The sequence below is a fragment of the Trachymyrmex cornetzi genome, unplaced genomic scaffold, assembly GCF_001594075.2.
Source record: "Trachymyrmex cornetzi isolate Tcor2-1 unplaced genomic scaffold, Tcor1.1 scaffold85, whole genome shotgun sequence".
In the NCBI taxonomy this organism is placed as follows: Eukaryota; Metazoa; Arthropoda; class Insecta; order Hymenoptera; family Formicidae; genus Trachymyrmex; species Trachymyrmex cornetzi.
Genome location: NW_017300191.1, coordinates 143,704 through 157,825, shown reverse-complemented (window position 1 = coordinate 157,825; position 14,122 = coordinate 143,704). Strand labels below are relative to the sequence as shown.

Below are 14,122 nucleotides of genomic sequence, written 5' to 3'. Positions count from 1 at the left end.
TCACGTGATGCAGTCTGCCACTCTCTCCCTGTGAGGCTCTAGAGATCGCAGACCACCGAGGATTGTCGAAGGCGAACTGTGGAAGATTCAAATTAATATTGAGATAAAGAGAAATTCATTAAAACGGCGGCAGTATGTCAAGGAAAATGCAATATACGGCAATACATGCACAGTAAAAAGGATTTTATGTTTGCGTTGGAAACGGTCCACTTAAGTCCTTGTTAATATTTTTCATTTACTTATAAATTGTGTTCTTTTAATACTAAGAAATATTAAATATATCTATTTAACATAAAATATAAAAAGACACTCAGGTATATTAAAAATTGAACACGAAATTTTAACGAGATTTAAATTGATTTAAACACAAACGCAAAATGTTTTTACTTTATAAAAATAAAGAAGTGAGAGAGAATATGTATATCTGAATCTTGTTTTTTTTTTTTTTCTTTTGGAAACTTATGAATGTCTCGATAACTTCTATTATTACACTGACAAAAAGATGCTTAAAAATTTATTTGTAGGACATAGGTAATGTTTTCTCACAGAAATAAATCCTTATTTAAATACGGCAAAATAAAATTTTATTCCTAGCAAATAAATCACTTTTTATTTTTATAGAAAAGTAGAATAGATAAACATCTATTTTTTTTTACAATTAATAAAACAAATATCACAAGTCACAAATAACATTAATTGCTTCTGAATATTTTCACTTTTTTTCTCAGTATATCCAATTCAGTTCTCTATTTATATAAATTCTCTAAATATAATTAAAGAAATTTATTTTGCCGTATTTAAATAAGGATTTATTTCTGTGAAAAAACATTACCTATATCCTACAAATAAATTTTTAAGCATCTTTTTCTCAGTGTAATAATAGAAGTTATCGAGACATTCATAAGTTTCCAAAAAGAAACAAGATTAAGATATAATATAGTCACCCTAGATACATCTCGATAAAACCTTGAATCCAATATTGGTATTAGTATACCTATCAGATAAAACGTTAAGTTCGATACTGTAGATATTATAATATCTACAGTATACTATAGTATACTATAGTATACTATAGTATATCTATCAGCATATCAGAATTTCGAGCGATTGCCCTAAGGAAAGTATACTTAAATAGAAAAACCTACCGTGGATCGGGTACGTTCTTCAAAAGATCCACGGTTTTCCTTGAGACATCTTTGCGCATTTACAACAGAATGACGTCATCGGCGGTCGTTAGCACAAGCACAAGCGGAGAAGGCCAAGCCGCGCCACCCACGCCAGCGATCGCCGAATCGAATCGCTTTGCGGTTTTTCAAGCGCATAACGGCGGTCGCGGCGAGAATTCGCGTCATCGTCTTGTTGCCAAGCCTTAGGGAGGTCGACAAAGCGAGCACTGCGACTGCCTACCTGCTGGCTTTGATCTAAATAAAAAGTTGCAATGTAAATGTTAGAGCAGAATGGAAAAATTGAATCTCTTTAAAGTATTATTAAGATTACAGGCCGTATAAATTACCATGAAAGTAAAGCAGATAAACTTAATTTTTTATAGAATTAAGTCTTAGGATGAAATAGGAGTTTGCTTTATAATTTATTAATGTTTTAAAGTCGATCGGATTCAAGGTTATTGTTTTAAATTTTCAAAATTCACCTGTAATAACAAGATCAATTCCTTTATGAAAAATTTATAAGAAAACATTTATCTGGATAAAAAAAATTTTAATATTTATCTTTTAATATACTTGAAATACCGACGTTTCTTATTCACTATAAAGGACAAAACTAATAAATTACTATGAAAATAAAGAAAGTAACAAAAAACAAAATCTACTTCTCAGTATAAAGAATATATAATTATTGATAAATTAAACAAAATTACAGAATCTCTGTCTCATCTTTTATATAGGAAATACACATTGATAAAAAAAACAGAAATGATCAGTAATAACCGTTCGATATTTCTACACACAAAAAAATATCGTTCCATTGTCAAGAAAATAATTACTCAATTTATTTTCTTTCTTTTTTAAGAAGCGGTCTGTTTATCTTTACTTAAAATTGACTTTATTTTAAAGAATATTTTCTTCAATAACAAATAAATTAGGAGCATGAAACCCAAGACTGGATATTTCATGCGTAAATAACATATTACGAACAATATATATTTTTCTGTGTATATTGTTAAATATTTATCTTAGCCGAAAGACAAAAATTGCGTAAACCTTGGAGAACTATGTTAAATACGTGTTCGTACATAGCGATTTGTAACCAAATGAATTAACGTAACTGCGTTTGCATCGCACAAGTTGCGAATTCGTTTAAGCACAGAGCACTTCCGGAAGACTAAATACGGTTGCGAGATAATGATGATCGGTCCTCTGCCATTGACTGCGTAATAATATCGTTTATGCTAATGTAGACAGAAAGGAATCAGGTGAATCGCGACAAAGTGGTGCTTAATAAAGACGCTCGAAAGTTAGAGAATACAGATATAATTCCAAAAGAACTTGTTTATTTGTCGCAAAAAAGAAATAACCAAAGTCGCCATCTTTTAATTATCGTGCAACAATTCTTTCTTCGTATATTCTGGACTTATACATATATTTCTGAATTAATAATAGGACTGTAAAAAATTATATATATTTCAAGAAAATGTATTTAAAATTAGGAAATAGAATTCTTTTCGAAGAAAGAAACTTCTTTATTTTCAAGAATAACTATTCAGACAGCACATAATATTTATAAAATATTTACAAAATATTTATAAATATTTATAAGATTTATTTTAAATATTTTGTAAATATTTTTGTGATTTTAGATTGTACAGATCATAAATATTTATTGTAAACGTTATAGTAAATGTTATGAAAATACTTAATGAGGCATTATAATTTAAGTAAAACATACTTATTAAGAAATATTTATTTACATTTATCATAAATATTACATAAAATATTTAGTCTATATTTTAATAATATTTCGAATAAACCTTTATATAAAATATGTATGAAACGTCTATATAACATTAAAAAAATGAATATTAATAAACGTTTATCATAAATATTCTGTGCTGTTTAGGTAAAAGTATTATGTGCAAGACTTTATTCTTTTGATTTGTTCTTTTCATAAACTATCATCATACTTTTAATATAAATGGCGTAATATTAATCTAGTCAAAAATAAAATTAATATATTCATCAACAGTATCTAATATACATGTACAGAATATTTTAAACGCACCGGATGTTCTTCCGGTGGTTCTTTATATATGTCTAATGTAAGACAAATTTAACGTCGTTCTTCTCAGACGATAAATTTCTAGGAAAGGGGCCATTATTTGAACTTTTCTCTGAACTCTTCTTTTTACAAAAAAAAAAGAAACATATAGCAAATATATTTTGAAAAATATAATATTTTTGAACAAAAAATCCTTTAAAAACCATGAAAATTTTGTAAAATTAATAATTAATATTTTTTAATATCTTAAACATTTTTATATTTGAATTTAAGAATTTAAATTTGTATTAAAATATTTTTTTAATATTATTCACGATATACAATTAAAAACACACTCTTTTTCAGGACTGACTCAATTTTCGTGTTTTAGAGTGGGACTTTATTCCAAAGAATTTAAAGAGTGTGTTTCTTATTTCTAATTTAAAACATATTCAAAATTTATTAAAAGTGAAAAATAATACGAGGCATATTTTTAATGTATACCCAGACAGCACACAATATTTATAAAGCTTACTTTAAATATATTATATATATTTTGTAAGTTTAGATTACATAGATCATAAACATTTATTATAAATTATGAAATATAAATTATAAAATATTTATCGTAAATGTTATGGAAGTACTTAAGACATTATATATTTCAAATAAAAAATACTTAACAGAAACATTTATTTATATTTATCATAAATATTATAATAAATATTTAGTCTATTTTTTAATAATATTTCTCGAGTAAAGCTTTTATATATAAAATATGTATAAAATATTTACATATATATAACATTTCAAAAAATGAATAATAATAATAATATTAAACATAAATATTCTATGCTGTTTGGGTAATTTTCTTTCTTGCCGACTGAGTTGGTCAGCTGTTGAGCTCGGATACACACAGATGGTGCTGATGGTAGCATTCGCTGCAGTGCCTGCAGTTCGGAGAACGCCGACGGCCGACTCCACGAACTGTCAGAGAAGCGCCGGCCTGCGCCAGCCGGAGCCCCTGAGTCGGAGCGGGGCGCGCAGGAGTAGGACTAGGACCTGGAGCGGAAGCGCGAGGGGAAGGGCGCGCGGTCGGCGAGGGAATCGAGGGATCGCAGAATCGCGGCTCGCGGGCCGCGTCAGTTGGATAGCAACTGTCGGGCACGTGGGTCGCTCGTTGTGCGGGATAAACGCGTGCGCGGGTGGTGTGCTTGTGTGTTGATGGTGGCAGTGGCGGTGCGCGAAAGGTGATAACTCTCTCTCCTCCACCCTCGTCGTTTGTCGCGCGCGCCCGTCGTCCTTTCCCTCGACCCGAGAGTCCTCGGACTCTCTCCCCGAGGGTCCTCCCCGAGGAGAGACGCAGTGAACTTAAAACGAAACCCAAAAACATGTGATTCTCTGACAGAACGAAACAACCCCCGTCGCGATACCCTTTTTCCGGTGCCGTTCGCGTCCGCCTCGCGGGGGTAAGCGCGGTGATTACCTCGTACTCGCATCGCCCGCCGGGATACGCCGCTGGACCCCCTCCCCGTCTGCCCGTCCCTTCAATCGTGCGCGTCGAGGGTTCGTCGCCGCGCGCCGTGGAGGAGGATACGATGTTCTGAATTTCGGGCCAGCGAGAAGAGCCACGCGCGCATCATCATGGTCACGAAGCACTTCGCATCGCAGGGTGAGTTTCTCTTCCTCCTCCCCCTTTTGTACCCCGATCACCGCTTCTTTCTCTCCCGTCCTTCCCTGTACTTGTTCTCGGTGCATGTCTGTCGCCCCCGCCCCGAACGTGTCCGGTACGAACGCGATAACGCGCGTAATTCCTCGTCGCCGTCGCGACGCCTCCTCGTAGGCGCACGTCGTCGACCTCCGGGAGCGGGTGGTTGCAGAACGGGTGGGTGGCTCCTGGGTGGTGCACAGCTCGATCATAATATACCCCGCAACGTTGCATGTACTTTCTATACACTCTTGTTCCCTTATCCTTTCATCCCTCTCCCTTTTGAAAATAATACATGACGCTGTTTTTTTGATAACAAACGCATCGATAATACGCTCTTCGAAGCGCGAAATAACTTCTACGAGGGAACTTTTTTAACGCTAAGCTTGTCGTGTTAAAAGTTTCTTTTTATCGTTCAAATAAGAGAATTGTAACGCTAAACATTGTCATTAAAATGTCTCTTTTTTTTTTTAATAATTCAAATGAGAGAATTTTTTGACGCTAAAAATTGTCATTAATATTACCTTCTAATAAACATTTTTCTTATTGAAATAACGTTTTCGGAAATATTCTGCAAAGGCTTTGAAATGTTATAAATAAAAATTATAATTACCGTAATTTACAATTATTAAATTATAGATAATTAATATTCTTTTTCTTTCTGCGCAATGGAAAATTAACTTTAACTTTTATAATCCATTTATTTTCTTGCGATTCGATAATATTTTATAATGTGTGTCGTTGACAAAATTATATAGTCAGTAAGTTGTCGGTATTGGGATAATTAATTTTCCAAATGCGTAGAAGGAAGTAATATTCTAAAGGTACTGTATATTATTATGGTAAAGCATTAAAGCGTAAAGGACTAAAGGAGCTAATAACGATGCAGCGTTGATTCGATTCGCCTGTCGACCACGAGAACACTCGCAGCAACCACTTCACAGTTCCGTCTCCTCCCTCTCGTTCGTTTTCGGCATACTGATCGAACAGGCGGGCGTTTCTCATCCTGGCCGTTCGCCTCGTTGCGAGCTACGACGAATGTTTTTCTGATGTTTTTGCCTACTACTGAATTCAGGAAATCCATGGAACCGGAGGTATTAAGCGATTGAAAAAGAGTCTTCGCGAATGAAGTTTCAGAAGGAGAAATAAAGAGCGGAAAAATATGTTCTTTTTTTTACCAATGTAGATTATCTTTAATGCCGGTTTTTAGTTCATTCTTTATCTTTTTTATAATTCTTCGAAGAAGGTAAAAAATAAATTAAACTAGAGATTAAAATTAATCTATTTTGGTAAAAACTAGCTTTAATTAGTTTTGAGTAAACTGTAGTAAAATTTGATTTAAAACGTGATATATAATATATTTATAAATGATATTAGCTACTGGAACATTTCAACGAATTTAAGAATTGTTTTTAAAATTATATTTTTGTGTCTATTTTTATTAATGTGGATTAACTATAATCTTAATTTTAATTTATTCTTTATTCTTAAAACTTGAAAAAGTTAATTTTTAATGAACCGTAATCAAATTTTGATTTAAAGCGTGATATATATTTATAAATAACATTAAATGTTATTTATAAATATATACGATATATGTTGGAAAATTGCAACTAATTTAAGGATTATTTTTGTTATGCAGTCTATTTTTACTAATATAGATTTAGCCTCGGCTTAATTTGCACTTTATCTTTTTCTCTAATTCTTAGAACTCGAAAGAGATAAATAAATTAAACCGAGAGAAAGAGATTAAAGTTAATCTACCTTAATATAAACAGGTATTAGTTAATTTTAAATGAACTGTAGTCAAATTTTGATTGAAAACGTGATATATATTTATAAATTATGTTAGATATTGAAAAATTGCAGCCAAGGATCATTCCTCTCAACTTTTTCATTGAGCTGCACTGAACACAATATTGATTCGAAGGTCATGAGAGAATTAGTATCGTTACCATCGAGGCGTGACAGACCGTGGGACATCCTATGTACGTGCATTTTTATTAAGAGTTTAAACTGATTGTGAGATTAAATTGACGCGTTATTGTCTTTTCTCTTAAAAAATTTAAGTCATCCCTTTACTGCATGTCTGAGTACGCGATCAAGAGACGTTTCGCGCGTCGGCAACGAGAATGAGGGGCTCCTCACAATAAAAGGAACAGGGAACAGAGAACAGAATAAGAATTTCAACCTATCAGAAATCATGTATTGCGGAATACGCAGTGTGTATTCCACAATATATGATTTCTGATAGGTCGAAATTCTTATTCTCTGTTCTCTGTTCCCTGTTCCTTTCATTGTGCGGAGCCCCTGACATCGCAGACAGCGTGACAGCGGCGACATGTGAACCTTCATCCGGAGCAGCAGCAGACCTGACCGCGCGATGTCAAGTTCGCGGCGACTTTCGCCGGTTCGACGCTCAATCGATTCGCGCTCTCGCATAATTCCTCGTCTTCGCGTGCCTCGCGGTCTACGTATGTACGCGCTCGTGTGCACGCTCGAGCGAAGAAGTCAAGGGAACACGACGGTGGGAAAAAAATCCCACCGTAGTTCACGGGTTCACGAGAGCAACGACCAGCGTGGTGGTGTTCCACACCGAGTCGCGGTGGTGTTTACGCCGGTATACTTACTTTCGCTACGAAAAAAAACGCGTGCTAATTTTCGCAATGATTTAACGTTCGACAAACATTTGGAGTCCTGTGAATACATTGCTGCATTTTAAAACATCGATTGATATAGAAAAAAAGAAGAATATTAAACAGTTTTCTTTTAGTGTGATACAGCGATGTTATATAGGAAGAATGATTTTGCTAAGGTATCTAATAATTTAGTTAGATACAGATCTGAAAATACTTTCGAACCATTAAAATAATTATGTAGGACGCTTCAATTTGTGACTGAACGTTAAAACTTTTTGCAGCATTGTCATCAATGTTTAAGCGTCCAACAATATTATTTTTAAATCTGTATCTAACTGAATTTTTAGAAACCCAAGCAAAATATTCTATCCGTGTAATATTGCTGTACTGAAAGAAAAGTGTGTGTATTTAATTATAATTGTATAGTAAAACAATTCTGTGAACAAGAGTATTTTTTATAGTTATTACCGCTACAATGTTGGTAATAATTATTTTATAATTTATTATACTTATAAAGTATATAATTGGCACGAAAATTGCTATAAATTATAGTCAAATTATAATAATTGCAACTATTTTTGGTCTCAGTGTAATTCTAATCGTTGATATTATCGCGATAGAACTTTATTTAAACTTACATTTATATCAGATTAAATGTACAAAAATATCTCAACTCTTATATCGTAACATGAATCTACGCAAGGCTCGACTGATAGGCGACGCAAGATCGCGAAAAAGTTCCTTGACGGAGCGCTAACTGGAATGCACACAACCGGCATTCGTAACGCGCCAATCGAAGATATCACCGCTGCTGATAAAGTTGCTTACAGTATATACTTTATGATATACATATATACTGACGGTCTTTCGTCGCGAGTACAAAGCGGCCAGTCACTTCGAAAAGGCGCCGCACGTGAAATGTGCGATATGACAGCGCGACGTAACATAAGTCATGGGGCTGTGCTTTCGTCCTTTCATTGTCAACATCGTCTTGTAATACGAGAAATATATAAATACAGCATTTTAAATACAGTAGAAATTATATTATTATTTATTATATTAATTATTACATATCTTTTTGAGTAGATTAATCGTAGGAAAAATGATTTTGCTAAAATATTCGAAATTTTAGCGAGATGCAAATCTGAAAATAATTTTGTTTGAAATTTAAACATAAGAGCAATGCTGCAAAAAATTGATATTCTAGTTTGAGCGTATTACATAATTATTTTGATAGTTTAACAAAATTATTTTCAGATCTATATTTAGCTTAATTTTTTAGATATTTTAGTAAAACCGTTTTTTCTTGTGAGTTGAAAATAAATTGGGAAAATTCAATAAAACACTTAACTGTAATTCCAAATTGACGGCTAGCAAATTCGTTTAATCATATCAGTTCCATGAATTACGGGCAAGTTACGTTATTCTTGTGAATTAAAGGCTTTGTGGAAATAATATCTTTGTTTTATTTCTCTCCGTTAGTTTTGACTTGATTTACTTTTATTTTTAAACTGCACAAAAAGAATGATTTTGCCTCGGATTTTGCTAAAAGATCTGAAATTTTGCTGGATATAGATCTGAAAATAATTTTATTGGACCATAAAAATAATTTTATTCAAAATTCAAACTGATTGTTAGAATATCAAAATGTTTTGCTCGCCATTTTTTAATTTCTAACACAATTATCTTAATGGTCCAATAAAATTATTTTTAGATCTGTATTCAGCAAACATTTTGATCTTTCATTTTTACCGTGTATAAACGTTCATAAAAGAATTGGAAAAGAAATGTGGAGAGGCAGTTAAATTATTTCGTTTGATATAAATATATACGTATATATGTTATAGTCAAAGTATTAACTCAGTAAATGTATACTCTCTAAATCTGAATCAGTGGATAATCACTGATATCAGTGCCAAGTATGCCACTGGTAATCAGTGAATCAAATGTGAGATCCTTAACCTATAGCCAATCTTTATTATATGATCTAACTAACCTTGTTTTGTAGCTATCAGTATTTTAGTTATGTAATGCTCAAACATTGTTCCTTTTTTAGTTGAACTTCACTGATTATCAGTGCCAAGTATGCCACAGGGTAATTAGTGACTGTCCACTGATTCAGATTTAGAGAGTACACTTACTGTATAGTCTGCTGTAGTCAATGTATACATTTATTATATGTAAATATATACATTGACTAAGTGTATATATTTACTAAAGTTAACACTTTGACTGTGACATAAGAGACCTGTTCTTTTTGGCTGAACTTTTGCATCAGTTCATCTTTCTTTCTTTTCTTTCCTTCTGGAGCAAAAGTTCAGGTAAAAAGAACAGACCTATGTATACATAGAGAGAGGTGATTATAGATATATTATAACTGATATAATAAATGTGATAAATTTTAATTAATTCGTATCTTATTTATGTGACGGAATACGATTTATTTTTCGTGAACGGCAGTGAGACATTCGCGGGAAATCTCACTGATTGCGCTCGTCGATGTTATTTTTCATGGTTCCCTCGCAGCGTCAGAATTTCAGGAAATTGGATTCGATGCGATCGCGGCGACGCGAGAAACTTTCCCCAGATGAGATATACCCGCGTAATCGTTTGAGATCTCATCCTCCGGGCCAATGAGTCATCGGTGTGACATTTCTAAGGAGCAGGTTTCCCCGGTATTCTGGTATGTATTCAAAATGAATCATCGCGTGTTTCATGTATATCATAAAAACGACTACGTGGAACTAGTTTCATCGTCGGTTGGGATTGATTGCACAGGGTGTGTTATACGCTTTCACTCAAGTATGAATTATCTGGTAAATTTCCAGAATCTTGGCAGGAGTCTAAAGAACATTACGTGACTTAATGGCGGAATTATTCAAATTGATTAGCAAATTCATGTTCTTATATATTTTGCAAATTAGAAGCTTTAAAAAATGATTTTTTTCTTACTTCAATTTTAAAAGGACCTACAGTTAGTCGTAATAAAATATTAATTCTCGAGGTTTAATAATCAAGAAATTCAACTAAAATTAGATTAATTTTATTAAGTCATGCTGACAGCATAGATATAAGATTACTTCAAGGTCGTTAAATATCGCCTGTAATTTACTTAATTTGATTACATCCACATGATAACGTTTGCATATCAATAAAAAAATTAAATATGGCTTTGTGATGCCGAACTTCCGCTGTGAAAATATCAATATCGGATTTAGCGAGAAATTCTTAACAAAGGAAGCTGATACGCCCAAGTGAATTCTGATATACCCTGTGTAAACTGAACGTTTTATCACCTCTGGGATACGACAAACGGCACGTAGATCTTTACGCATATCCTCCCTTCTGTTATGCGGATTCTTTGGCCCTATGCTGTGTGAAAGAATTATATCGATGAGAAAAAATGATTGTAATTACTATAATATTTAATTATAATTTATAGTCATTTTTTGGGACAACGATATATTTATAATTATTTTAATCATGCAAATATAGTTAATTGTGCTATTAATAATAGTCACATATATTGTTTGAAAATTTTTAGTTCTTCCTTAATATATTTTTTAATTATTACTGTACATAAATATATATATATATATATATATAGAGTAAATAAATTTAAGAAAATAGACACATTCACTGTAATTGTGATTGTATTTACTGAATAAAAATGTTTATTTTATTTACCATTTATATCTTGATATTCTACTATATTAATATTTGAAATTATCATAATTTATAATAAAGTTTTTTATGTTCGAGAGGACTATATATGATTATTATTACTAATATTATAACATATTATTAATATTAATGCAATATTTTTATAGTTATAGAATAACTATAAAAATGAAATTCCTAACAATAATTATTACCAATTCTAGACACAAGTACCAAATACCTTTCTTTCAATGCTCCTGTCAAATATAATACTATATAAAAAGGATACTACATGTATAATACTATCGTACACGCAATGAACACAAACACGCGCGTGCACGATGGTAACTACATTGCGCCATGTGGGCACCCGTGCCAGTTGTGCATTTTAATTCTTTCCCCCGGTTGCAGTCGTTCGTGACAGCTCTTTGTTCTGTACAACATTTCCTTGGCTTACTCCAATCTCAAACGTGCGATTTATGTTTCTTCATGTCGCTGGAATTGATCGAGTGTGATTCCATGGGGCAGTTTCGAAATTGGAATGAACGACGTCGACAGAAAGATTTATATCTTACAATAGAACGAATAGTTATCTAATGACATAGGATATATAGTTGTGAATAAATAGACGTGAAAATTATTTATGTGGCTTTTTTTGGATATATAATAGAGAATGATATAACACATTGGATTTTTAATCCATCGATGTTTTCGTGCATATTTTATTTTATATGCATGTATTCGATATTATCTAAAATATTGTAGATAATTTTTAACGGAATTTTTATCACTGTTTCTGAATGATAAAAAATTTAAATGTATCGGGTTTATGTTTTATATTTTAATTTTAACACCAGAATCAAGATCAGATTTTTATATATCTAGAATTATTGATAATTTCTCAAGAAATCGTTCGCACGATCGTGAAGAATATCATAATTTGATTTAAATTTATTAAGATTGTTATAGAATGTTAATTAAAATTAAATAGAACACATTGCGCGGTTTTTATGTAAAAGCATTTTTAACCGGACATCTTTCTTGATATTCAGGAAACGGATGGAGATTCGCCGTTGAGTAAAAAAAGTGATGCGTCATTTATCGCTGAATAAAAATAAGCACACAGGAACGTAAAAAGAGAATGGATAAAGTTATATTTTATAGGACTTACTTCTTGCAAATTGAAATATTAACGCACGAATTTGGATAAACTTTTTTCGAAAACTTGGTAAAATATCTTTATTAAATAAAAATTGTCACCTGAATATTATTAACGCACATAACTGTCTAAATATATATTGGGTTGTCGCCGAAAAGTCACGACGCATTTTTCAGCTTAAAATTGTATATATAATATCTTCATTAAAAATGAATAAAATTTAAATTAAAAAAAAAACGTTTTAAAGTTTGAAGTCTGTACTTTTAAAAGCTTACTATATTTTTTGAGTTTATGTGAATTTGGTAATTTTTACATACAGAAGACTATACCAGCTGAAAAAAATGAAAAATTTTCTTCTCAACTTGTAGGTTTATAACATGCCTAAAAAAATTTGAGAACAATTTCGAACTATCTATCGTAAAAGCTTGCAGCTTTTCCTGCAAAATCGTTTTTAAAAAATATTCCTACGATTTTTTGGTATTGAGTTATCGCAGATTAAATAAAAAAAGTATTTTGACTGTAATTGCTCATAACTCCGTTAAAAAACATCATGACGTAATTATTAAAAGAGATTCTTAAAGCTGAAACTTTGCTCTATCGAATGGTGTAATTGAATGTATACAATGTAATGATATAAATAAATTTAAATTAAAAATGTGACAAAAATACGTCATGACTTTTCCGACAATCCAATAGCTTTTATTTTATACAATTAATATCATTTCATTATAAATTTAATACGATTATACGTTATAATCGTATTAAATCAATTAACATATACTATTGAAACGACATACGTTAAATTCTCTAATAAATTTCTGAATCACTGCTGTCGCTGATTAGCTTGACGTCATTATCAAATTATGCCACATTAATTAGCCATAATTCATATTATCATTTTTATCACTTGTTATTAACTTCTTTTTCTAAATGAGCTTAATTCGTAGCCTTGAGGAAAGTTCAAGAAAGCAGCTGCACAATTGATTTTCATTTTGGGTCCGAGTCGCCGATCGCAAAATTAGCCGATCAATCCTTGTGCAAATTCCCGTTAATCGCGACCTTGAAATTACGATGCGGCAGCTGGGTAGCGCAGGTGCAATTGAGTGGTGCATAGTTACAGATGCATGTGCGCACCGGGTTGCACCTGCGAATCGCGAAACTTGATTCTTCGCCGTCGGCGCGTTGACTACCGTCGAGATGAAGCGCGCCAAGTGATTGTGTGTGTTTCGTGTTGCACTGTGTCGTAAATTGATTTCGGAACACGAAACAGCAAAATCTGACAGGATAACGATCAACTATGTCAAATCGTTGCCACAAATTGGCGTTGTAATTCGCACTTAATTTCATGGATATTCAATAAAACTATGAGATTTGCTCGTAGAGTTAAATTTTCAAGGTATAATTTTAAAATTAAAAGAAATTTAAATCGCTTTCGTGTCTTAAAGTCGATCTCTCTGTCGATAATCTTGATATAAAAATAATAAGAAAATTGTAGAGAATATTTTAACAAATAACACCCGTAAGACGTTAAAGAATTAATAAAAAGTTGTTCACCTTCGAAGTAGCATAATTTTCACTTGTTGGACAACAGGTGGTCAAGCATGATTCCCTTTGATGTGTGAGTTCACCCCAGGAATGTAATCGAGTTGAAATTCGATATTAGTCAGAAGTGTCGAGCAATTTTAACAAAGATATTTTTGAATAATTACTAATAATTTTAATTTCATTACTTTTTTAAATACT

The 14,122-nt window shown here is 32.3% G+C and overlaps 1 protein-coding gene across 1 annotated transcript in view; it reads left to right on the top strand.

Annotated features, from left to right (window-relative positions):
* The first annotated feature begins 4,293 nt into the window (after positions 1–4,293).
* Myo81F (unconventional myosin 81F) overlaps positions 4,294–14,122 on the top strand; it is a 41,650-nt gene continuing 31,821 nt past the window's right edge. Inside the window, exon 1 of the mRNA XM_018519912.1 lies at positions 4,294–4,885. Coding sequence (XP_018375414.1) covers positions 4,858–4,885 — 28 coding nt within the window. The 5' untranslated portion in view covers positions 4,294–4,857. The remainder of the gene's footprint in view (positions 4,886–14,122) is intronic.